Source organism: Homarus americanus, unplaced genomic scaffold, assembly GCF_018991925.1.
Source record: "Homarus americanus isolate GMGI-L3 unplaced genomic scaffold, GMGI_Hamer_2.0 scaffold16430, whole genome shotgun sequence".
Classification (NCBI taxonomy): domain Eukaryota; kingdom Metazoa; phylum Arthropoda; class Malacostraca; order Decapoda; family Nephropidae; genus Homarus; species Homarus americanus.
The window spans coordinates 2,722,419-2,746,360 of NW_024729259.1; the positions used below are offsets into that span (position 1 = coordinate 2,722,419).

The 23,942-nt window shown below is 40.1% G+C and overlaps 1 protein-coding gene across 1 annotated transcript; it reads right to left on the reverse strand.

Moving 5' to 3' along the window:
* Nucleotides 1-1,696: 1,696 nt before the first annotated feature.
* Nucleotides 1,697-22,007, reverse strand: LOC121866403 (alpha-1-inhibitor 3-like; the record flags this gene model as incomplete). Its single annotated transcript, XM_042366055.1, is given in 26 exon segments — nucleotides 1,697-3,145; nucleotides 3,958-4,359; nucleotides 4,503-4,715; nucleotides 5,308-5,459; nucleotides 5,703-5,976; nucleotides 6,672-6,776; nucleotides 7,238-7,371; nucleotides 9,040-9,190; nucleotides 9,510-9,631; nucleotides 9,849-9,931; nucleotides 10,122-10,348; nucleotides 10,746-10,974; nucleotides 11,986-12,202; nucleotides 13,439-13,496; nucleotides 13,931-13,998; nucleotides 15,250-15,441; nucleotides 15,714-15,888; nucleotides 16,263-16,442; nucleotides 17,437-17,640; nucleotides 17,818-17,961; nucleotides 18,542-18,757; nucleotides 19,333-19,429; nucleotides 20,079-20,236; nucleotides 20,567-20,683; nucleotides 21,229-21,467; nucleotides 21,830-22,007. Coding segments are annotated over 26 exon segments (4,371 nt in total), but the record flags the coding sequence as incomplete, so codon positions are not given.
* Nucleotides 22,008-23,942: the final 1,935 nt, after the last annotated feature.

A 23,942-nucleotide genomic window follows, 5' to 3' on the forward strand; every position in this document is an offset into this window, starting at 1 on the left:
TGAGCTGTTGAGTTACAACGGACTTCGTTATCATGCTGGTATAGATCATTTTCATAACACTTCCTCCCTTCGAAATGCAGTCGGTTTGTGATCGGCTCACCCTAGTTGTATTTCTCTCAAATGAGACCTTGGACCATGGCTGTTATCTCCCTACTCTTGTCCTATACATCAGATATTGGAAAGTGCTTTCATTCGAACTTTAATGCTGAAAAATATGATTTAATATTGCTTAAGTTTACGAGTGTTTTAAACGTTGGTTGAACTTCTATACCAAGTAATTTCTATCTCCACGGAATTCTATATTAATATTTGTCAAACAGTGTTCAGAGATCAACGGGAACACCATTTCGACAAGAATTTAAACTACGAATTTCTTCAAAGCCAAAATTAGCCATAATAATTGAAACCACTCAACCACATGAAACCATCGAAGAAACCCTTTAACTTTAAGGTTAACACTACTACTTATACTGCTGCTACTACTACTACTACTACTACTACTACTACTACTACTACTACTTCATCTTCTACTGCATTTTATTCTACTACTCGTTTATCTTCTACTTCGTCTTCATGTATCCCTTTTGGAATGGGGTTTCTCACGGGCAGATCCAAGAATATCAAAAGGGGGAACGGTGAGGGGGTCCAAACAGTTGTGGGTGGGAAGAACAGGAGCACAGCGGGACAACTCGGGTAGTGGTGCTACAAGCCCCATCCCGGATAATTTTTTAAATCTGACCAATATCCTGGGCATTTTGAGGCCATTTTGAAGTCATGTGCACTTGATATTAAGAGATATTCTGAAATCAATACTAAGTATTTTTTACTGTATAAAAACGCCTGAGTGGTAGTTGTGATTAGGATAGTTGTGGTAGCGATGAGGATCGTGGTTGTGGTGGTGATGAGGATAGTGGTTGTGATGAGGATAGTTGTTGTGGTAGTAGTAGTGATGAGGACAGTTGTGGTAGTGATGAGAATCGTGGTTGTGGTAGTGATGAGGATAGTGGTTGTTGTGGTGATGAGGATAGTAGTTGTGGTAGTGACGAGAATCGTGGTGGTTGTGGTGGTAGTAGTAGTGATGAGAATCGTGGTTGTGGTGGTAGTAGTGATAAGGATCGTGGTTGTGGTGGTAGTAGTAGTGAAGAGAATCGTGGTTGTGGTGGTAGTAGTAATGAGAATCGTGGTTGTGGTGGTAGTAATAAGGATCGTGGTTGTGGTGGTAGTAGTGATGAGAATCGTAGTTGTGGTGGTGGTAGTAGTAGTAGTAGTAGTAGTGATGAGAATCGTGGTTGTGGTGGTAGTAGTGATGAGGATAGTGGTTGCGGCGAGAAGTGGCGGGCGTGATATCTTGTGTAAGGGGAGTGAATCGTCAGTGTGGTCGCACTCTTCTTGTCGGACTTGCCCTTGAACGTACTTGACCTTATAACGATATTTCTGACATTCATACATAGCAACACACACACACACACACACACACACACACACACACACACACACACACAAAGTTAAACTCTCACAAGTACATTTAATTCCACCCAAACCTTAAAATATGACCACGATGAATATACACGTTCTCTGTTCGATACTGTCAGTTGTAAAGACCGATTAATCATTTATAATCCTAACTATCCACATAATTGCCTTAACTGGTATATCATTAATAAGTTTTAATTCAATAACTATAATAAAACAAGAATCAGGGATGACATTTTATTAACAGATCGAGAGAATACACAGGATTCATTAAGCCACTGTACCGCCCTCATACCAACACAAATGCTTGATGAAATGCCCTCTGTCCGTCCTCTCAAATTTTAAGCATTACAACTGTGGTATAAAATTTAACAAAAACTATAAATTTACCGTTTAACAAAATATAAAAAAAATGCTGAAACACTCCCCTCACAATATGATCACTACTTCATGATCATATAACCATTAAATGCAGTTACAGTATTTGATTTTATCTTCTTTTGATCGTCTTGGTTAAAAGTAAAATACCTTGTAAAACAGATAGATTATTAAAAAATGAAATAAAATAAAAGAGTAATTGGACTTGTATCTTTGCTTTATGGCCATTCTCTACACTTGTAGGAGTTGGCCATAATCCTGACAGTACCTCAAACTCCTGCACCTCTTGACCCATCTTGTGTTCTCTACATGCCCGAGCCATCTTAATCAACCTTTATGCAAAACCTCGCCAATACTGTACCCTCAATGCCCAGCTGCCCTCTTAGCTCTTATAAACCCAAAGCTAAGCTTTATATAACCTTCATAGTAAAATCAATGTGCACTTTTACTATCGAGTTTCTAAGATAATACAATACTCATTTAGATTTAACTGAAACTCACAATTCATCATTCTCACGTGTACTTTATCAACAGGTTGTAGATGGATATTCATACTAAAGTGAGAACAACTTCATAAGAGTCAGCTAACCCCAACACAAATTTGTATTTAATATATATCTTTAGTTCTGGCACAACATCCGATGTCATGCTGTACGTCAACAGACTATACTCAAATGTTATAAAACCATGTGTTCCTATTTATCAGTATCTGAGAAGTAATGCATTTGTTACTAAAACACACCGCTAATGGTGGTAGTTAACAAATTATTCTAATGGTCTGCCAAAGAGTGATGTTCCTAATCTATTCTTTAATTTCCCGTAGCGACTCGGCACACTGATACACTGGTCCAACAAAGTGGTAATCGCCGACTAACGCAAGAAAAACAATCATCGGGGAAACGTGAAGCACAGATCACCATAACAAAAGTGATGAACTGACACCAAGTATAGTGATGTTTAAGGAAAGTTGCCAGAAAACACAAGAACAAAGACAATTTCGTTTTGTTATTTCACTGCGCTTCATTGGCTAAGGTCCTTAACACTACACTAAGCCCTGGTTTACACACAAAGAAAAAAAAAGTTGATAATTCTCTCTGATAGGGGGAAGACATCACAAGAAAACATGAAGCAGAGATCTGTATTTTTCTGAAGTAGGAGTTTTTTTTTCTTCTTTTTTTTTACACATCAGCTGTTGAGACCAGCATCATTCACCGACCCTAGAAGCAACTGGCAATACAAGGCATCTGGAGTGAGCCATCTAGCGGCACTCGGTTGGAGGTGGCAATGTGTAGCTCTGTAGTTGGGAGAGAACATTCCACTATTAGCATCATACTTATATAAAGTTCCATATGTTACATTTTTTTTTATTAATTTCCGAATAAAGTTGTATTAACACATACATCAATCCTCCAATTCAACAATGTTAATGCTGCCTACAATGTAAGCAAACAGATTATCACGTAACTCAAGAGAAGAATGTAATGTTAAAAGATTCCATTGTATCATCGCCCGGTCAACTATTTAAGTCTGGTATCAATTTATATTCTGAAGTTCTCTAGGATCTCTATTCTGAAGTTCTCTAGGATCTCTATTCTGAAGTTCTCTAGGATCTCTATTCTGAAGTTCTCTAGGATCTCATTTTAACAGATAGTAAATTGTCATACGAGATTAACATATTGGCAAATCTTAAATGAACTACAAAACGGACTTTCCATGGAAGTTCGTCTTTACAATGTAGAAATAAAAGTGAATTAATTGTTTGGATTCTCGTCAATTTCTGGTAGATTGTGTTGTTATTCCTACACCTCTGCAGTGAACAAACACAGATTTTGAAGCACCTCGATTTCTTCAAAATTCATATCACATTTTCTACGGAGGTTCTTGAACTTAAGGAGTATAATGGACAAAAATGCAAAGGTACCGTTCACTGGTCACTTCATTCACTTGTATGATTACAGCAATAACACCTCACCAAACTGCTGTTCTTTACCATAAGACTTTTCATTAGTTTGTTTTCAAGAAGGTAATAATGCGTAATGACTTCCAATTATAAATACTTTTAGTTTAATTTTGTTATACATTGCGACAAAAGCACATTAAACTTACCTTGGAAAACTCGTACTCAGGCTGGTAGTAGTCGTAAACACGCACTGTGCCAGGCTTCACATCTTCCACGTCAACCACTCGTATCACACGGAAGTTTGCACAGGTGTCTTGTGCAGTTAACTCTTCGATGTAGAAGGAGACTTTGCTGCCATCCACCTCATAGCGTTTTATGTTGGGGTCATATCTCACAGCATTCTTCAGGTCTTCTTTCTCGGGGATGTAACCAGAGACAAGATCAACCTCGATGACAGCCATGTTAGACTTGCCATCAGGGAGGCGATAAGCAGTGCATACCGTGATGCGTTTGGTGACGCACCTCTTATCCGGAGCTGTGTTGGTGTTGACAGTCATGTCGAAGGCTTTACTTGCCTCAGGCTCAGGAACATTATATCGAAGAACAGCCTGCATGTAAGAGCTGTGTTAACTTCATGGCATTAAATATTTTTATTATGATTAGTGATGAGTAACATAACAGAAGACTCACAGGATTCTAAAAGCAAACTTTTTAATTGTTTCATCTGCACTATAATGATGTTCAATCTTACCTGCAGAACAGCACATCCTTGACCCGTTACAGTAACAGACACATTGGTAGGGAGTGTTGGCAGTGTTACCAGCTGCTGCAGGAGTTTATTGTCATCTGTGACAGTGAAGGGATGGGAGAGCCCAGTAGCTGTCACTGTTGCCACCACGTTCAAGGAACCCTGGTACAACTGGGACTCATACATGGCCAGAGCCTGGAGGGCCACCACTGTGTCCTGGACAAAGACAAGTCTTATGTAGTATTGTACTTCAGCAACCGAGGTCTTTAAACACACATAAATCACTTAAGAAAGTAATAGTTGCAATAATCATTACGATATAAGTGAAAGATCCTCACATGCACAAACTTTCTATATTATCGTTCACTCTCTCTGGCTGCAGTGTTGGTTGTTAGGTTAAATACATAACTACTCGCATCACATATTACTGTACTTTATAACCTTCTACTACCGCTTTAAGGTGTCTTCAGAATGCATCCTTAACCTCTAGTCCCTCACTTATCTATGCACCAATATATCCCTCATTCTTAACCCACACAATTTTTGTTTTGTTACACCAGCATCCTGGACCCACGCAAAGTTGCTATTAATACAACTAGTCCTTTCTAGAAAGTACAGACACTCCTTTCGTAAAATTAACATTCGCCTGCAACACTCCTGCTCCGTGTTCACCCTCAAGTCTCTCACACACACACACACACTTCAGTCTTCGGTTTCCAATATCATGCCTTTAATTTTCTCTTTGCATCATTAATTCATTAATATTTCAATATAATCGACTAAAAACCTTCCCTCTGGGGTGCCATACCTGTGTTGAGTAGAATCCACCTTGTCCGTTCCTCTGTGTGGTGAGCCATTTTACAATCTTCCTCGACTGTTCTTGGTACCTCTTTGGACTCCTTGTTAGCATGGCCAGGAGGACATACCCAGCTGTCTCCACTCCTATAGCATTACTTTTTCCTGGCATGGGAGAAGATAAATCTTGTGACCTTTGAAATGAATGTCTTTTGAGCAATAATCAGTGAACTAAATATTCAGAATAATGTAAAAAAAAAAGTAAGAGATATTAAAGAACAACCGTAGAGTAAAGGTATCTGCAATAACGTTACCAGAGACAATATAGTAAGACTTAACATTCAAATTTTCAACACAATGGATCAAAATTCTCTTCAAACCAGTAATAATAATTTCTCATGGTGTTACCTGGTCCTTCGGGCAGCTTCCAGTACAATGAGTTGGTGTTCACAAGAGCCTGGTCGAGCAGATCTTGGAGAACCGACTCGGCATGAGGCAACTGAGCCAGGGCCAGGGCATAGGCCTTCAGTGCCAGGGTGTAGGGGTCCCGTGAGGTGCCAGATCTTACACACTGGGCAGCTGGACAGTAGGATGGGTTACAGGACTCGTCATCAGACTCTAGCAGGGCGATCATCACATACGCCGTCAGCGGTACAGGCGACAGAATTCCCTCGATGCCTCCCTGTCAAGAAGATTGGTGGGATTACTTACTTTTATCTACATCACCTGAAGATTAGACCTAATTTATTTCACCTTGAGAACCACCCAAACAATATCCTAACATAGCCTGATCTAACCAAATTAGAACCCCAGGTAGTGTTAGGCTATTAGGCGGTTTAATAAACAGGTGAATTAAATTGGTGTATAGACTTTTTTTCAGAATCATAGTTGATGTGGTAATAGTAAAACAATGATACTGTAACATTAATAATACCGAGACAACATACATGCGTGTACCTTGGATAATTGTGTGATATTACTCGACACATTTCTAGTTTCCTGATTTTTTTGCAGGTCCCAGAAACTTTATTATACTTCAAGAGTATTCATGCACCCCCTTTCAGCAGACATTTTACTGCTGTGTGTAATGTCAATAGTTTATATCATAATAGTAATTAATAATGTATGTAAAATACCCATTAGTTTTTCTATCTACTGTATACCTATCCACATCAAACCCAAATTTCCTACAAATTAGAAAATATTTACTGTATCGTCGTATAGAACTTTTGCAGGCACCTTATTTTGTAGAGAAGTTTCTAATGCGCTGGCTTGTTTTGTCTACTTCTCTTGCTTTCCAGAAAGCTTGCCATTAAGCTCACCATTTCAATCATTCTACCGCAATAGTTCAATGTAAAGCTTGTTAATTACGCTTACCTTCAAGGCCTTGTTGAAGACTTTGCCAACAGATCTGAAGCAGCCATCTGGCGATTGTTTGGAAACGAGCCAATCCCTTGTTTTGTTCAGACCTTCCTTGTCAATCTGAAATCATAAGATATGATGAAATTAAAAAAAAAAAATCAAAATGCCCGAGCTCACTTGGAACATAAAAGTCAAGATATATAGATCATATACAAGTCCCGCATCCCATCCGTCTCTGTCATGATGTATCAAGTCTCCACATACTGTACGTAATGTGCAATTATAGTTTTACAGGAGGATTCACTCGCTGGTAGCCAGAGTTTTGCTAATATAACAATTATTTATGAACTGAATTCCACATTAGGGAACGTCCACTGTATCAAGTCCTCTTGAACGATTTTAATCGCCCTCAAGATTTTTGCAAAGCTTGTTTTAAAACACCCTTTCCCTAAATAGGCTACCAGCAAGAGGATTACCCTATGTATGAGAAAAGGAAAGATTGATTCATGTCCTGTGGAACGAATTCAATATAATAATGGATATAAATTAGTTAATTCTGAAATAAAATTTTTTTTACTAACCTGGATATAGTCTTGAGCTTGGGCGAAGGACTTCAGCACGAAGGCCGTCAACCAGGTGGAACCGGAGCTATCAACGTTCCCGAAGGCGCTGTATGATCCGTCACTGCGTCGGTACCGGAGTTGTCTTTGGTAACCTAGAAAGCAAACTTTACATTAAACTTTTACGCTAATACTCACACTACAGACTATCATAATACACTTCAGATATTCAACCACCTTCAGGAAATATATCACATTAGTTGTTTAAGTTGTCGAATTAAACCAGTGTTACCATCATAAAACTTCAAAACATAATTATAAAACGTCTGCATTATTTGTTTTCCTTCTATAGAGTTAGGATGTTTTGTGTACTCTTCAACATCATTTCCATTCTGGCATCGTGACTACGTTAATACTGTATACACTTAACTGACCTACTGAAACTTTTCAATCCCAGCTCATGTTATACACACTACTGTTGACGTTATCCTATCATGTTATATACTACCGTTGACCTTGACCTATCATGTTATATACTAACGTTGACCTTGACCTGTCATGTTATATACTACTGTTGACCTTGACCTATAATGTTATATACTACCGTTGACCTTGACCTATCATGTTATATACTACCGTTGACCTTGTCCTATCATGTTATATACTACCGTTGACCTTGACCTATCATGTTATATACTACCGTTGACCTTGACCTATCATGTTATATACTAACGTTGACCTTGACCTGTCATGTTATATACTACTGTTGACCTTGACCTATAATGTTATATACTACCGTTGACCTTGACCTATCATGTTATATACTACCGTTGACCTTGTCCTATCATGTTATATACTACCGTTGACCTTGACCTATCATGTTATATACTACCGTTGACCATGTTATATACTACGTTGACCTTGACCTGTCATGTTATATACTACCGTTGACCTACCTGTCATGTTGACCTTGACCTGTCATGTTATATACTACCGTTGACCTTGACCTGTCATGTTATATACTACCGTTGACCTTGACCTGTCATGTTATATACTACCGTTGACCTTGACCTGTCATGTTATATACTACCGTTGACCTTGACCTGTCATGTTATATACTACCGTTGACCTTGACCTATCATGTTATATACTACCGTTGACCTTGACCTGTCATGTTATATACTACCGTTGACCTTGACCTATCATGTTATATGCTACCGTTGACCTTGTCCTATCATGTTATATACTACCGTTGACCTTGACCTGTCATGTTATATACTACCGTTGACCTTGACCTATCATGGAGTCTGACTTTGTGAATATGTAGTACAGTATCTTCAGTGTACCTTTCTAATTTACCTCAACAGTTCAATTACTGTATATCGTAACTGTCAACACTACTTTCATGTATGTATGTATGTATGTATGTATGTATGTATGTATGTATGCATGCATTTCGTGGTGACCTGTGGTGTAATGATCAGCATGATCGCCTCACAAGCAACAGACCCGGGTTCGATCCCCTGGCCGGGTGAAACCATGGGCAAGTTTATTTACGTCATTTCCCTGCAGTAATTGGGAACCTGGATGTTAATCGATTTGCGGATCGTATTCCAGGGTAATGGTTAGCCAGTGCAGTTGGCGAGTAGTCCGGTCTTCTCCGACTATTCCTTGACACGGAGTCCTGCAACTCGTTAACTTAGGGTGTGGTTGTTATGTTGGCGACAGCTTCTACACAGACAAATTCACGCCTAGGTGACCCTTGGGCCTGCCACCCTCGTTACATGAGGGGCAACCATTATGTATGTATGTAACTACATTACCGTTTTTCATGGATGTGACAAGTTTCCTGGTTGTCTCTGGAGTGGTTTGGTTGGATGCCTCGAGGTACCTCATGATGAAGATGTTGGGGGCAAAGTTGATCATATTCTGCTCTCCACAACCATACGGCAGACGGACCAGGTTTCCCAGATTCTGTGGAGTGCACACTAAGTTAAACTTTATGTTGTGGCACTAGAGGTGTACCGTGTCGTAACCTACTCACTTGAGACCCTCCCATATGTTGTCCTTTTAGAAGAACAACAAAGCAGTTAAGAAAAATATTTTAAAGTAATGTCATCATCTTTCTCGGCATTTCAAAACAATACTCCAAAATCAATGCACTTTAAGAGGGTAAGTCACGTAGAAAAAAAAGTCTCTTATCAAAAAGATATAATGAAGTATAGAACTGTAGATGTTTGTGTTATAAAATAAAAAGTTTTATTCATGGTAAAAGTAATGGTAAATAGCGAACCTCTAGAGAAAGAGCGAGGAGGTCACCCACAACTGTGACCCAAGCTCGGTCTGATCCCTCCACGATGCCCGGGGGAGCCTCCAGTTCCCATTCCTCCAGTGAGTCTGTAAGTGTCTCCAGGTCTGGTTCAAGAAAAACAAGACATACTAAGTAAATTCTGGCTCCAAGACATGTGTAAACATTTCTTCATTTTGTTGTAATAATACAGGAGCAAGATTTTTATTCTCTCTGCATGTGAACTTAAAAAGTGAAATGGTGAAGTCTTTGTGGCAGTGACCCTGTGGAATGACATGGAAGAAGTTTTTGCAGGTATAGAACCAAGGACATTAGAAGTCTCACCTTTGGAGCAGACGTACTTGGTCCAGGTCTCCTCCTTCAGGAAGCCCTCGGCCTCAACCTTTATGGGTTTGATCAGAGCGTCTCTGGAGATAAAAGGAATAAGAAAATAGAGAAATTTACTCATTTCGTCAACTATGATGCAGAGGGAGAGTCTTGGATGAGGAAGTGGTGCAGTTGAACACACTAGTAAATGCTCTACGAGTCAATATCATTGTGGTCAAATTATTGTCTCCATCAATATAAAGGTGATATAACAAAGAATATTCAACAGACCTTTTCTCGATGGAGGTGTCGCCTGACCCACAAGGCTCAGAGTACTGGTAGTCCACGAACGCCGACACAGTAATGTTGACTTCACCGATCACCAGTGGCTTGATCTTGACTGTGTGGACAACCTTGTCTTGTGCTGGTAGACACGAGCTACGCCGTCCAAGCTCACCTGGTGCTCCTGGCTCCTGTATGATCTCGTATTCTTCACTCTCCCCAACACTCACACTCAACTAAATGGACAAGTAGAAATAATTTTGAATAATAAATACAAAATTTACTTATGTAACTTTTTTTACATTTATAGTAAAAGTGAGAGGATTAAAGTTGGAAATAATTTACCAATCGAATAGCTAAAAACGTTCTTCAAGACCAGATTTTGGTTATCTGTGAAGCATTTGGTACAGAAGGCAGTGTGGCCAGCGCTGCACTCTAACACCCTCACTTCCCCAAATGAAAAGTTAGGTACACAGTTTAAAGCGGTTCTTTTCATAATTACTGAGGACATATTAGTATTGGCTGGTCCAGTTCATAATTGCTGAGCACTTACAGGTACTGGCTGGTCTGGTTAGTAATTACTGAACACTTACAGGTACTGGCTGGTCTGGTTAGTAATTACTGAACACTTACAGGTATTTGTCGGTCTAGGTAGTTGAAAATGGACATCTTGACGGGGAGTATCTCGCCACGCTTGACAGTGGGGGGAAGGGTGAGGTCGACGAAGAAGGGGGAGAAGGTAGTGATGGACTCCCTCTCAGACAGTGCCACGCCCTTCTCTGGGTGGACACACACGGCCTTGCCCACCCACTGTGTGATGGTGTCAGGCAGGGTCAGGTCCTGGATGTTCACCCCAGACGATCTGTGTACAACATTCACTGATATAACGAACTGTACCCATCTAGTAATACAGGAAACGTCACTTGGTCTAGGCTTCACACTCGCATTCTCAAACTGTGCTAAACCAAGAACTGTACTGTTTTAAGTCAATCATATCACCTGATACTCAATTACGGAGGTAAACAAAGGTGAAAACACTGTCCCACAAAACCCCTTAGTAACAAGCCATCAGTATTTAAATGCGATTGGTTCTACATTCACGAAGCTTTTGTACAGTATGTGCAGCAACAACTTTACAGTATAAATGCTGTCGGTAATTGTCATGAATATTGCATTATCTAAAATATATATATATATATATATATATATATATATATATATATATATATATATATATATATATATATATATATATATATATATATATATATATATCTATCTATCTATCTATCTATCTATCTATCTATCTATCTATCTATCTATCTATCTATCTATCTATCTATCTATCTATCTATCTATCTATCTATCTATCTATCTATCTATCTATCTATCTATCTATCTATCTATCTATCTATCTATCTATCTATCTATCTATCTATCTATCTATCTATCTATCTATCTATCTATCTATCTATCTATCTATCTATCTATCTATCTATCTATCTATCTATCTATCTATCTATCTATCTATCTATCTATCTATCTATCTATCTATCTATCTATCTATCTATCTATCTATCTATCTATCTATCTATCTATCTATCTATCTATTCTATCTATCTATCTATCTATCTATCTATCTATCTATCTATCTATCTATCTATCTATCTATCTATCTATCTATCTATCTATTCTATCTATCTATCTATCTATCTATCTATATATATATATATATATATATATATATATATATATATATATATATATATATATATATATATATATATATATATCTCCATCACCATACACAGCTTATCAGACATCGATTTGTTATTATATATTTTGTTCCGAGAAGTAAAGGACGAATTCTTACGGGAGGATCAGGAGGTCCCAGAGCCAAGTTTCAGGGAAGTTGGTCCTTGGGGCATCTGCTTGTTTACTACTGTCTCCCTTCACACGGAGACCGAATCTTTCATCTTCGGCGATTGTTTCATGAAAATCTTGATGAAAAGAGCTCTGAGGTCTTGAGAAAGCTACATGTCCACCAGCGGTCGAAATAATGCTTTGAGGACGTAAGGTCTTTGCCTCCTCTGAAAAGGAAAAATAGTTACTTTTCTTCATAAGTAAAGTGAAACAAGTAATGCAGTATTACCACTGGATATTTTTGCTTATTAGAGATAACTTTATTGTATCTACAAGTAACTTTTTTTAAGGGAATTAGCCCACCCGGGCACAGGTCAAACGACCCACAACGGGGCCTAGGGGGCGAAAAAATAAGAACAAAAAAAATTAAAAATAGAGAAGAAAAAGGTTAGACTGTTAATCTACACCACGAATATGACAGGAAACCAGCTTTTTAAAGTGACAGATTGTATAAGTATGGAAACAGAAGGCAGAGCATTCCACAATTTGGCTGTGTGAGGAAAGAAGGATGTACTATAACGGTTATTCTAGTGTGACCGACAGCCACAGAGAAACGGTGGGCACCGCGGGCAAGACGAGTGTTACGAGCACACGGCCTTGCCGGCGGTACACAGGATGCCAAATCCACCGAACATTGCCCATTAAAGTACCTGTAAAGGAGAGAGAGAGAGAGAGAGTGAAGCAACATTGCGGCGAAGAGAAAGGGAAGAAAGATTGTCAACTAAAGGAGGAGAATTAATAAGACGAAATGCCTTTGATCTAACAGTTGGACAGAAGGAGAGCCACCCCAGATATGAGAGCAGTACTCCCAAGTTAGGACGAATGAATCCCTTATATACTTGAAGCAACTGCTCAGGAGTGAAGTAGCTACGGCATCTGTACAGTATTCCCAACTTTCGGGAGGCAGCTATGTTAAGGATGTGTGACTTCCATTTATCACCAGATTAATTCACTTATAATGTACTGACTCATTAGTAAACCTTGTGTAAGTTAAGTTGGGATAGGTTGGGTTATGATACTTAACTATTAATACAATTCATCATTTATAGTTTGTATTCGGTTTGTATATGCTATGTACACGTGAGCTTGATTTTTCTTAAGATAGAAGTCACTGAAACTATTGTATTGTACAAATTACTATTTCCTTAGACTTCCCAGCTATTAAGATAAAATATAAATTTGTACAGTTTTCATAACTCGTCGTTTTATTGATCTTAAACACCTGTGGACACCAATGTACACAGAACCGCATTGTGTCGAAAATCGTTACCTACAAAAACTTCCACAGCCAACCACTCAACAGAAAGCACCTGACATCTTAAAGGACTATCAAGACAGCAGGGATAACACCCAAACCAGTTTTCACATATGAACAAATTTAAATAAACTTTACAGTACATTACCTGCCTCACATGGCCTCGTCTCCACAGTCAAGTCAGTGAAAATGTACAGGCCGGATGTCTGAAAAACGTATTGAATCTAATTGTGACAGATTTATAATAAAAACATAATTAGTGTACAAAGAGAGCTTCAGAAGTACAGTATAAATAATAATGATAATACAGTATTACAGCTTATAATTACCATATACCTGTACAGTATATAATGAATATACAACACACAGCAGAGAGAGGCTAGCAAGGAAAGTATGGGAGACGAAGGTGGTGGGAGGAGGAGACCTACTAAGACCAACGGTGGGACGACAAGAGTGAATAGAAAATTGGTTAAAGAGGAAGACGAGGATAGCAAACGGTGACAAAGGAGAAGCCTACAGTAGATGAAGTGGGACTGTGCAGTGAGAGTCGTGTGACAAATCTCAAAGCCAATAGGACACAAGAAGATAAATAATGCGATATATATATATAACACATACGAAGTTTTTCAAGTTATCTTACATCAAACATCTTCAGAGCATCCACGAAGTTGGTTTGGTAACTGGAGTATCTTCTCAGAGGAACAAAATCTGTGAAGTAGCCCAACATAAGACGATGTACATAAAACAGAGGCGCTCATACCCCACTACCACTGTGGGAGGGACAGTACTAGAGGAGGTTCTGTTAGTTCTTCCTTCAGGTTCACATAAGACAATTAGTTTCCTCCCATGAGAAACAACTGTGATTGGGGATTCTCAACACCACCCCTGATATAGGGAGAGAGGACGGAGGGAGGGAGAGAGAGAGGACGGAGGGAGGGAGAGAGGACAGAGGGAGGGAGAGAGGACGGAGGGAGGGAGAGAGGACGGAGGGAGGGAGAGAGGACGGAGGGAGAGAGGATGGCGGGAGGAGGAGGGAGGGGGAGGGAGGACGGAGGGAGGGAGGGAGGAGGACGGAGGGAGGGAGGGAGGAGGACGGAGGGAGGAGAGGAGGGAGAGAGGACGGAGGGAGAGAGGACGGAGGGAGGAGAGGAAGGGAGGGAGGACGGAGGAGGAGGGAGGGAGGGAGGGAGGGAGGGAGGGAGGGAGGAGGACGGAGGGAGGGGAGGAGGACGGAAGGAGGGAGGGAGGACGGAGGGAGGAGGAGGAAGGAAGGAGGGAGGGAGGGAGGACGGAAGGAGGGAGGGAGGGAGGGAGGAGGAGGACGGAAGGAGGGAGGGAGGGAGGGAGGACAGAAGGAGGGAGGAGGACGGAAGGAGGGAGGGACGGAAGGAGGGAGGGAGGGAGGGAGGAGGACGGAAGGAGGGAGGGAGGGAGGACGGAAGGAGGAGGGAGGGAGAGGGAGGGAGGATGGAGGGAGGAGGGAGGGAGGAGGGGGAGGACGGAAGGAGGGAGGGAGGACGGAAGGGAGGGAGGGAGGAGGGAGGGAGGAGGACGGAAGGAGGGAGGGAGGGAAGACGGAAGGAGGGAGGGAGGGGAGGAGGAGGAGGGAGGGAGGAGAGGACGGAGGGAGGGAGGAGGGAGGACGGAAGGAGGGAGGACGGAAGGAGGGAGGACGGAAGGAGGGAGGGAGGGAGGACGGAAGGAGGGAGGGAAAATAGTGCCGAAATCGTGTCTTTCTGAATCATATGCTTTGTTTATTCTCTTCTTCATAATATTAAGAACTGAATTAACATACGTATTATCTCCATGTCATCAAATATATTTTTTCCCCATTTAGAAATTACCTTAAAGAATTTTCAATGATCAAATATTTTACCAGGATTGTTTATAATTAATTTTTGCTGTTGATATTATGGCAATACATTAATTCTTTATCACATACAAATACTTGAACCTAACCTCCGATTAATCTAGCTGCAGCGGCTTTTTTCAGATCCTCTTTACGTTGTTGCTCTTTGCAGTATTTGTTGTTGTTGATTTGGGAGTTCCCACCAATGTTGATGAAGAAGTTATTCGCAAAGTCGAACAGTTTATCCAAGGTGATGGGGTCAGGATCTACTGCCAGGAGCTCGGAGCTTCTGTCCACCACACCTGTGTTGACGAAGTGAAACTTATTGAACGTCAGTAATGTGATAGTTACTAGTCCTTCTGATTTAAGTAACTTGGAAAGAAAGGAAGTTAAACACCAGCTCACACTGGAAAGTTTACCAGTGCTCTCATCAAAATAGGGATACATTTTCTTGTGTTCTTAAATCACAGTAATACAAAATGAAATCTGGTTACCTTGTTTTTTTTTTAAGCCCAAGTGAAGAGGAAAACAGGTCTGCCATATGTCAACAGTGTGGAGAGTGGCTGATACATACCGAGGCTACACACTGAGTTTGGTTCCGACGAGAGTGTCAAAGTGGTCTGTTGTCCAGGTTCTAACTGAGCGTCTGACCAGGTGAGGTTAACGCTGCTACCAAGACACTTCTCCACCTCCAGCTCTCTTATGTCTGCCACCACCTCCCCGTCCTGACGAGTGTACCACACCAACACCTGCAACACATTAACAGTCTTATTACACCCGAGTCTGACAGTGAACGGTGTTACTAAGTTTTTCTTGATCTTTAATTTTTATCTTAAATATCATAGTTCTTCTTGGCTACGTCTAACAGCGGCTTAGGCCAGGGCAAGTCATTAAAAGATGACTTGCAATTACTTTTAATTGGTTATTTAAACAAGTAAAGTACTTCAGTTTAGTTCGTGGGGCATGTCGAGTCAACTGTGTACAGATATTTCAAAATTATTTGAATCATCCGTGAGAGTGAGTGAGTGAGTGTGTGTGTGTGTGTGTGTGTGTGTGTGTGTGTTGGTCTGCCAGACTCGGGCATGATCAGTCGTGACGCTATAAAATTAAGAACTTCACAAACCTTGGCCTTGGGAGAAGCTGTCGGGGGAATTTTTATGTTGATGTTGACGACTCCCCTGACGGTGCCCTCAATAGGAGGAGTCAGAGGCTCCACCAGGTGCTCCACACTGATGGGCAGGTCTCCACTAGTCAATTGATACTCCTGGCTACTCCAGTGCTGGACCTTCCCACGTGAAATAACCTGAGAAAACGATGTATAGACTAATCATTCCTGGGATCTACTAAGCTACCTAGGGGGCGCTCTGGTAATGTCAAATTAATTAAAATGTTACAAAAGATAGTAAACAGGACCTTAGAGACCTAAAGGGTAATTCAATTGATCACATAACTTCCAAGTCAGTTATAGTACGAGAACTCTGAAAGGATTACAGCCAACAGGTTGGAGGCTCTCATCAGGCTCTAACTCCTGGGATTCTATTCGAAGAAACCGCTGATCATCTTTCTGAATATTATACTATAACACCATCGTGAGAATTTGATTTTAAATTAATTTAATTGCCCTTTGTCTCAACAGTTATTCATAGTTATTCCAAACAGAAGCATCGATCAGCTCCGATTCTAAATTTACATGTCCGTTTTTACATCAAAACGTTGTCTTTATGAATTACTCAGATCAAAGACTAAGCATTAGTAGGACTGGAGAAACTCTGCTAAAGGAAGCAAGACCTTATCCCCAAATCATTTGATATCAGTAAACACTAATGTTTACCTCAACAAAAAAGGCAGTCTGGTATGAAACCAGCTGGATTCGGTAAAATGCTACTGACATCCACTTAAGCAGCACGGGCAGTTCCCAATGAAACGTTCACGGAGCCATCAGCTCGATGAACAGGCTTTGTGTGAAATATCACATTGTCTAGAACTGCTTTTAGTGCTCTTGTGGTATGGTCGGTAGCGTTCCCTGGTCCCATGCATTAGGTTAAGGGTTCGAGTCCTGGCTGGTGAGGTCGTTGATTATATACATATATATACACACACATATATATATATATATATATATATATATATATATATATATATATATATATATATATATATATATATATATATATATATATATATATATATATATATATATATATATATATATATATATATATCACTGTAGGTATGATATATATATATATATATATATATATATATATATATATATATATATATATATATATACTTACCTGTACAGTGAAGACCGCCGAGTCTTGGTTCCTGGCAGAGAAGAGCACAGGTAGGGCGTGTTGCTGAGTTTGTCCTGGTACACACTTCAGTTTACCCTCGGGGGCGTGGATCACCAGGGAGGAGTTGGAGGGGGAGTAATAGTGCTCCAGATCTTTCGAGTACTCAGACTGACGCATCAGAGCCCGGGAGTTTAGGGCCTTTATCTGTGGTGTTGAAAAAATAATTATGTTCCGTCTGATGACAAAATGATCTGGGTACATGTGACCCAATGTACAAAAGGGTTTCAGAGAACGGAATTCTTTTACAAATCGCTGAATACTTGTACATAAGCTAAAGTAAAGTGATCTGCCATATCAAATACATCTTCAACGCCCACTTACAAAGACTTTGTCTGTGTTGTAAGAAGGCAAGACTGTTGTGAAGAGTCCATCAGGCGTTGTGGTTATGTTGTTGCACCGTCCAACAGCACACACCTCCATGACAACACCAGCAGCAGGAGAGTCATCAGGCAGACTAGCTCTCAGCTATTGAGGGCAAACAATCAGTCATAAAATAGTATACTTTAGCTTTTAGCTTTTTTATCTAGTAAAATGTTAAATATTTAGATTTTTTTTATTACAGTTCCTTGGTGTTGGATTCCTGCAGTGAATCTTGTTAAATATAGAAACATCATTACTGTTACATCCGAGTTCCTAGAGACTGTCTGTAGGGTAATGGGGTCTGGGAGACGTCACTCAATATTTATTCAAGTACTTTTCAATGTAGTTTAAGAAGTCTGTATTTGTATAGTATTTGAGATTCACTATGTGTATTTATATAAATCAAATCATCATAATGTGCTAATTTTTCAGTTTTACCGATTTTCTTCGGGTTTTTTCTCTCATAAGTTTACGTTATAATTTCCGTTAATGTAAATGTTTATTTCTCTCTCTACAGAAGCATTATCCTCTTGATATCACATACTACAGAACATTTAACGACTGTACCACATTAATTCAGTTTTTTTTTTAAATTTTATTCATTTCGTGACCAAAAGAGGATAGTTATTAATTTGTAAAGCATTACAGCTGTTAATGTAATTTTATGATATTTTCATGAACAAACCTTTAAGGTAAAAGGGAGATTCGGCTTCATGTATTTATCCTCATGAATAACCTTGAAAGACACAGCTTGGCGATGGATGGTGGCAGAGTCCCGGGCACTGAGCTCTATGTTGGTCCCTTCTTCAGTCACTTTGGCTGAAAGCGAGAGGGTGTTTACGTTGCAAAGCATCGTCTTCATTTGTCTTGCCGTAATCTCTACGTCCTTACAACCAGAGATCTGCAACATATTACCATCAATACCACCAACCCTTATTGCATGGTCTTTAAGATGATCCCACAGACGAGAACAATTTCCACTCAACATTATCATTAGCCACAAATGTACAGGATTATCGGAACAAAATTATCCCCAACTTATCAATTTTCCTACAATCATGTATCACATACTGTATATACCAACACCTACAGTCTCACCCTATTAAAGTCAGGAATTGTAAATCTTATGCTGGGATATTAAAAGAATTAAATGCAGATCAATAAGCTGCTTTAAATGAACAACAATAAGTAAATATTAAGTTAATGTGGCCGGTAAACTTTCTCCCATTCCTTATACAGTAGATCCATCCTACCAAGCCACAACTTAAACCAAACTCAACCACTATGAGCTGGGGACAGTAAGGATAGAGGCCCTATCCTAATACCTGTACTTCGATTAGGATGTGGCTCAAGCAAGACCCACCAGGATTTACAAAAAAAGGGTAGGAAGGGTTGTGAGGATGGGTTGGGAGTTTGACTTTGCTGGTTGGTCGAGTTATTGACACAATGGCGGGGTGCAAGGCTGGAAATACTCACTGTGTCATTGTGGGTGACAGTGGCTTCACAATCTTTTCTCTCACCGTTGCTGATAGTCAGTGTCAAGTTGCCCTTAACTGATCGTCCAAATGTGTAACTGTCAAATATAGTTAAAATAGGATTAAAAAATGTCTCCAAATAACTAACACACACACACACACACGGCCTGTTCAAGAAAACTTTCAGTCTTGTTAATACTGAGGAGCCACCTTAACCACTACACAACTCCCCAACATAGTAAATCCACTTTATGGGTGGAAAATCAGTCTCATTCCTCTTATATTGAGTAATTACATGTAATCCTGTTCACTGCTGAAGTTTTTTTTTTTTTTTTTGACTGCAGGTAAGCCAATCACGCCCAGAGTCGACTTGTTTATTAAGGTCCTTTACAGTATTGAACGAGATATTCTGATATTGAAGACCTTTCCTACTTTGATATATATTGGTGTTTTTAGATTTGTATTTATGTTCATAATATTCCATTCCAGTTTTTCCTGTACTCTTCACAAACCAACTTTTTACCCTACTACAGGACACCACTTCTACACAACTTCTGAAAATCTGTAGCTACAGTATAAATCGTTACTTCACAAATCAAAACCAAAAACTAACCCTGCTATTTATTTTCAATGATTTTGTAGTGAATCCATTTTTGTTTTGCTAATCCATATTAAATTTCAAACTGTGAGGTTCTTCCCGACTCAATACACCTAAACACGAGACCAACAAACTGTAGAGGATCTCACTTGGCACACACGGTGAAGGTGAACTGCTCGTCAACAGCCAAGATATATTTGGGCTTCGTAAGTGTCACCTCAAACCTTGGCAACACAAAGTCCTCCACCTTGAAGTCTCTAGTTGTAGTCCCGCCATCTGAAGCCTTCACGTGGATGCGGTAGGTTCCCTGAGGAGTATTATAGCCTGAATGAGTCACAGTGGTTTGTTGTGAATGTCAACTTCTTTCACTTTCTCCCTCACCTCTCCGTGCCTTATATTCTCCACCACCACCATCTCTTTCACCTCTCTTGCCTCACTCTCTCCCCTCCTCCTCACCTCTCTTGTCTTGTCTCTCTACCCTCCTCACCTCTTGCCTCACTCTCCCCCCCCTTCCTCACCTCTTGCCTCACTCTTCCCTCCTCCTCCACCTCTCTTGCCTCACTCTCTTCCCACCTCCTCACCTCTTGCCTCACCCTCTCCTCACCTCTCTTGTCTCACCCTCTTCCCTCTTCCTCACCTTCTCTGGTTCTTTGGCCAGGCTAACGTCGAGATGGACCAGCCCATTAGGATTGTCCACATTATTCCACTGGGCGATACGAGAGCTAGCAGGCGTCGTCACCCACACTTCTGGATACTGTCAGGGGAGGCAGATCACAGGAACATCACACCTATGTTCTCAACCTTTATTATTATGGACAATAACCTCTATTGACATAAATCACAAGGCTAGCTGGATAACATGAATTACGAGTTAAATAACATTACATCAAAATCCTGTAATACATAACACCAAAAAATATTGTACATGAAAGCATCACTGGAAGACACACTGGTACAGGGTAAATTCATTCATCCTGTGGTCTCCATTTCCCCACCTGTCTTCATTCTTCACTAATATATAGCTCAGTATCACTCACACACACACACTCCATGTATACTTTCATACATCCATCTTTGGGAAACATTTCATGTTCATGTAATTTCTTTATCCTAAGGTACCCGTGGAAACTATTTACACTTTTATCCTTTTATTTTTTTCATTTATAAAACTTTGGAACTCACTTCAGTAAGCTTTTGTACACTTACAGGAACACTCACTTCAATAAGCTTTATGAATACAGTAATAAGAAATGAACCCTTGGGTTATACCCCTACGTGTTGACTGAAGTTCACACTCACATTCTCGGTGGAGACCTTCAAGTTTGCCCCAACCACAGTGAGGATCCTAAACTTGACATTCTGGCCAGGCTCATACAAGTGCTTGTCGGTCTGGACGAAGGTGAGATCCCTCGTTTGCCTGAGTGTTATCTTCAGTGAACCGTCTATGTTGACACCATTCACAGTGCCGAACAGGTGCAACTCAACTCGAGAATCCGTCAATTTTGGTACTTGCACCTCGTAGCATACCTCTGTCTTCCCTGCAAACGTAACGGGTTTAAAGACTAGACAGTTTTGTTTCATTGTAGCTATCATTGAAGTGTGACCCTTCAATGTTGTAGTAACAGCAAGAGAGATCAAACACTATCACTGACCATTCAAATCCCGTACCACCTGACCTGACTAAACTAAAATACAAAGTCCTCCTCACCCCTACATGCTCTATATGTACAGACAGGCCCAGAGATAAGGTACCGTTTCACAATGAGAAATAACATGTACTGTATATCGGGTACTTGTATCATATTCTTACAAAATATATATAAACATCCGAGCACGATTTAAAACATACTGGAACATACTGCGCTAACTGACCTACCGAACCACCAACCTCCCAACTAACCTGCTGGAATTTTTATTATAGAAATAGGATCGAAGGTTGCGTTGGCTTGGTTGAACACTTGCTGAGGGGTAAGTTTGAATGTCAGTTCTCCTGCAGGTGCTGTTGAGTTAGTCACGTACACACACACCTGAGCTTGTTCACCTGCCGTCCACTCCCGCGGCGTCGTGATTACATAACCACTGAAGTAAACGAAAGGGTTTATACATATTCGACTACAAAAAAAAAAACTTTCATGCATCCGATTTGTATTTTCAGCAAGTAACAAAAAGCCAAAAATGTGTTCATACAAATCTGACCACAAAATCCGTTTTCATAAATTTGACACTTTAGAATTTGTACAATATTCATACAATATTCTTTACTGTTCTTAGAAACAATAGTTACAATATAAGAATAATATAATAGGGTTACATAATAGGGCGGCCAGAACTTTTAATCTAGCAGCACCAAACTTCCGCAAGAGACAGTTTACTCGTGACTTTCCCTATAAACACGCAAAAAATACAGATGAGAGAGACAGGAAGAAGTAGAGGAATATCAAGAGAAACTAACAATTCCAGGTTTGTCTTCTATACATATTAAGAGTCGTGACGGGGATGTTTTAAACCCTTCAAAAAATCAATCTTTCGCGCTCTTGCTCTCTCGCTCAGCATCTAAAACATTCCAGCCCTTCACCTCAAGGACAAGTCAGTCAGGAAACATGCAGAGTCATTAGCCCTCAGGTCTTGTGGTTTGCCTCTACCATGTTCCTAGACTACCTCTCCCGAGCTCTCAAGGTCTGCAGTCCATTGCTACAACCTGCTCTCTCCACCCCCCCCACTCTCTCTGAAGACCTGTTACCACGCCAAAACTTAGTGTCGTTAATTCGTTCCTAAATTTGACAATAGTCTTAAGCGTGTTCGTAGCTGTGAAAAAACTTGAAGATTCCGTTTAAGCGTTCGTAATTGTAACAAGAAACAGCTTCCGTCCGTTAACGCGTTCGTAATATTACCAACACTCAATAACATCAGCAGCAGAGCGAAGGTGACTCCAAGGGCTGGTGACACGAGCTTGTTTGGCGAATGAAGTAACTGGAAGACTTTAATCAACACCGCATCTACGGGTTACAAGAGAGATTTTGTTGTACACCTACTAACTAACTGCCTTTAAAATTCTGTCGACACGTTAACGCACTCTGTCTTGAAGAAATATTATTAGAAACCTTCACGTAAGGTCTTTTATTTTTGTTTAACTCACTCCGTCTTTACATTTCATAACTAAAGCAATCAAGGTTAATTTTTCACACCATAACGCACTCTCGCTGTCTTAAAAAAAAAAAAAAATAACCACAACACATTAGTTCCAAGTCATTAATTTTCAAATATTTTTTATCTTTGTACTGTAATAGCAAACTGTTATTTTACGACTAGAAAAGTAATCAACAACGCTTCTACGAGTTTCCTTCCCTGTTATTAAGTTATATTTGGGACTAAAAAAGTAGACCTTCAAGCAATTTGTGTGTGTGTGTGTGTGTGAGAGAGAGAGAGAGAGAGAGAGAGAGAGAGAGAGAGAGAGACTGGTCAGATATGTAAGAGGGAGTTGAGAGCTAAACGTTTCAGTCTAAAAACCTCGACAATTTATCAAGATTTGTCACCAGTCAGTATTTCAGCACAAAATTTCCGTTAACTCTCATCACATTGTTTTACGTTATCCTCAGCTGACTTAATCTAATTTAATCTTCCTAACCTACATAACCAACCTAATCTACCAAACCTAACCAGACCTTACCTAACGAAACCTTACCCAAGTCCATGAGGTTTTTATCCGTGTACCAGTGTCACGTTGAAGAGGAACACCACCCCCAACCTCTTCCTTCTGGCTCATCAAACCTCGTGACCGGAAGGAAATTATTTTTTTACTACACAACAACTCGCGCACAAAACATAGCTTGACATTGATTATGTGAGCTGGATGATAGGGCAAGTTTCAGTATCAATTGTAATCTTCAGCCAAGAGCAAGTTTTGATTCGTCGTTCTACCGTCTCTAAACAGTCGATTAACAACTGCGTAATTCACTGATGCAGGGTAAAATAGGACCTAAACTTATATATTTTCAACCTTATTCTTGCAACGT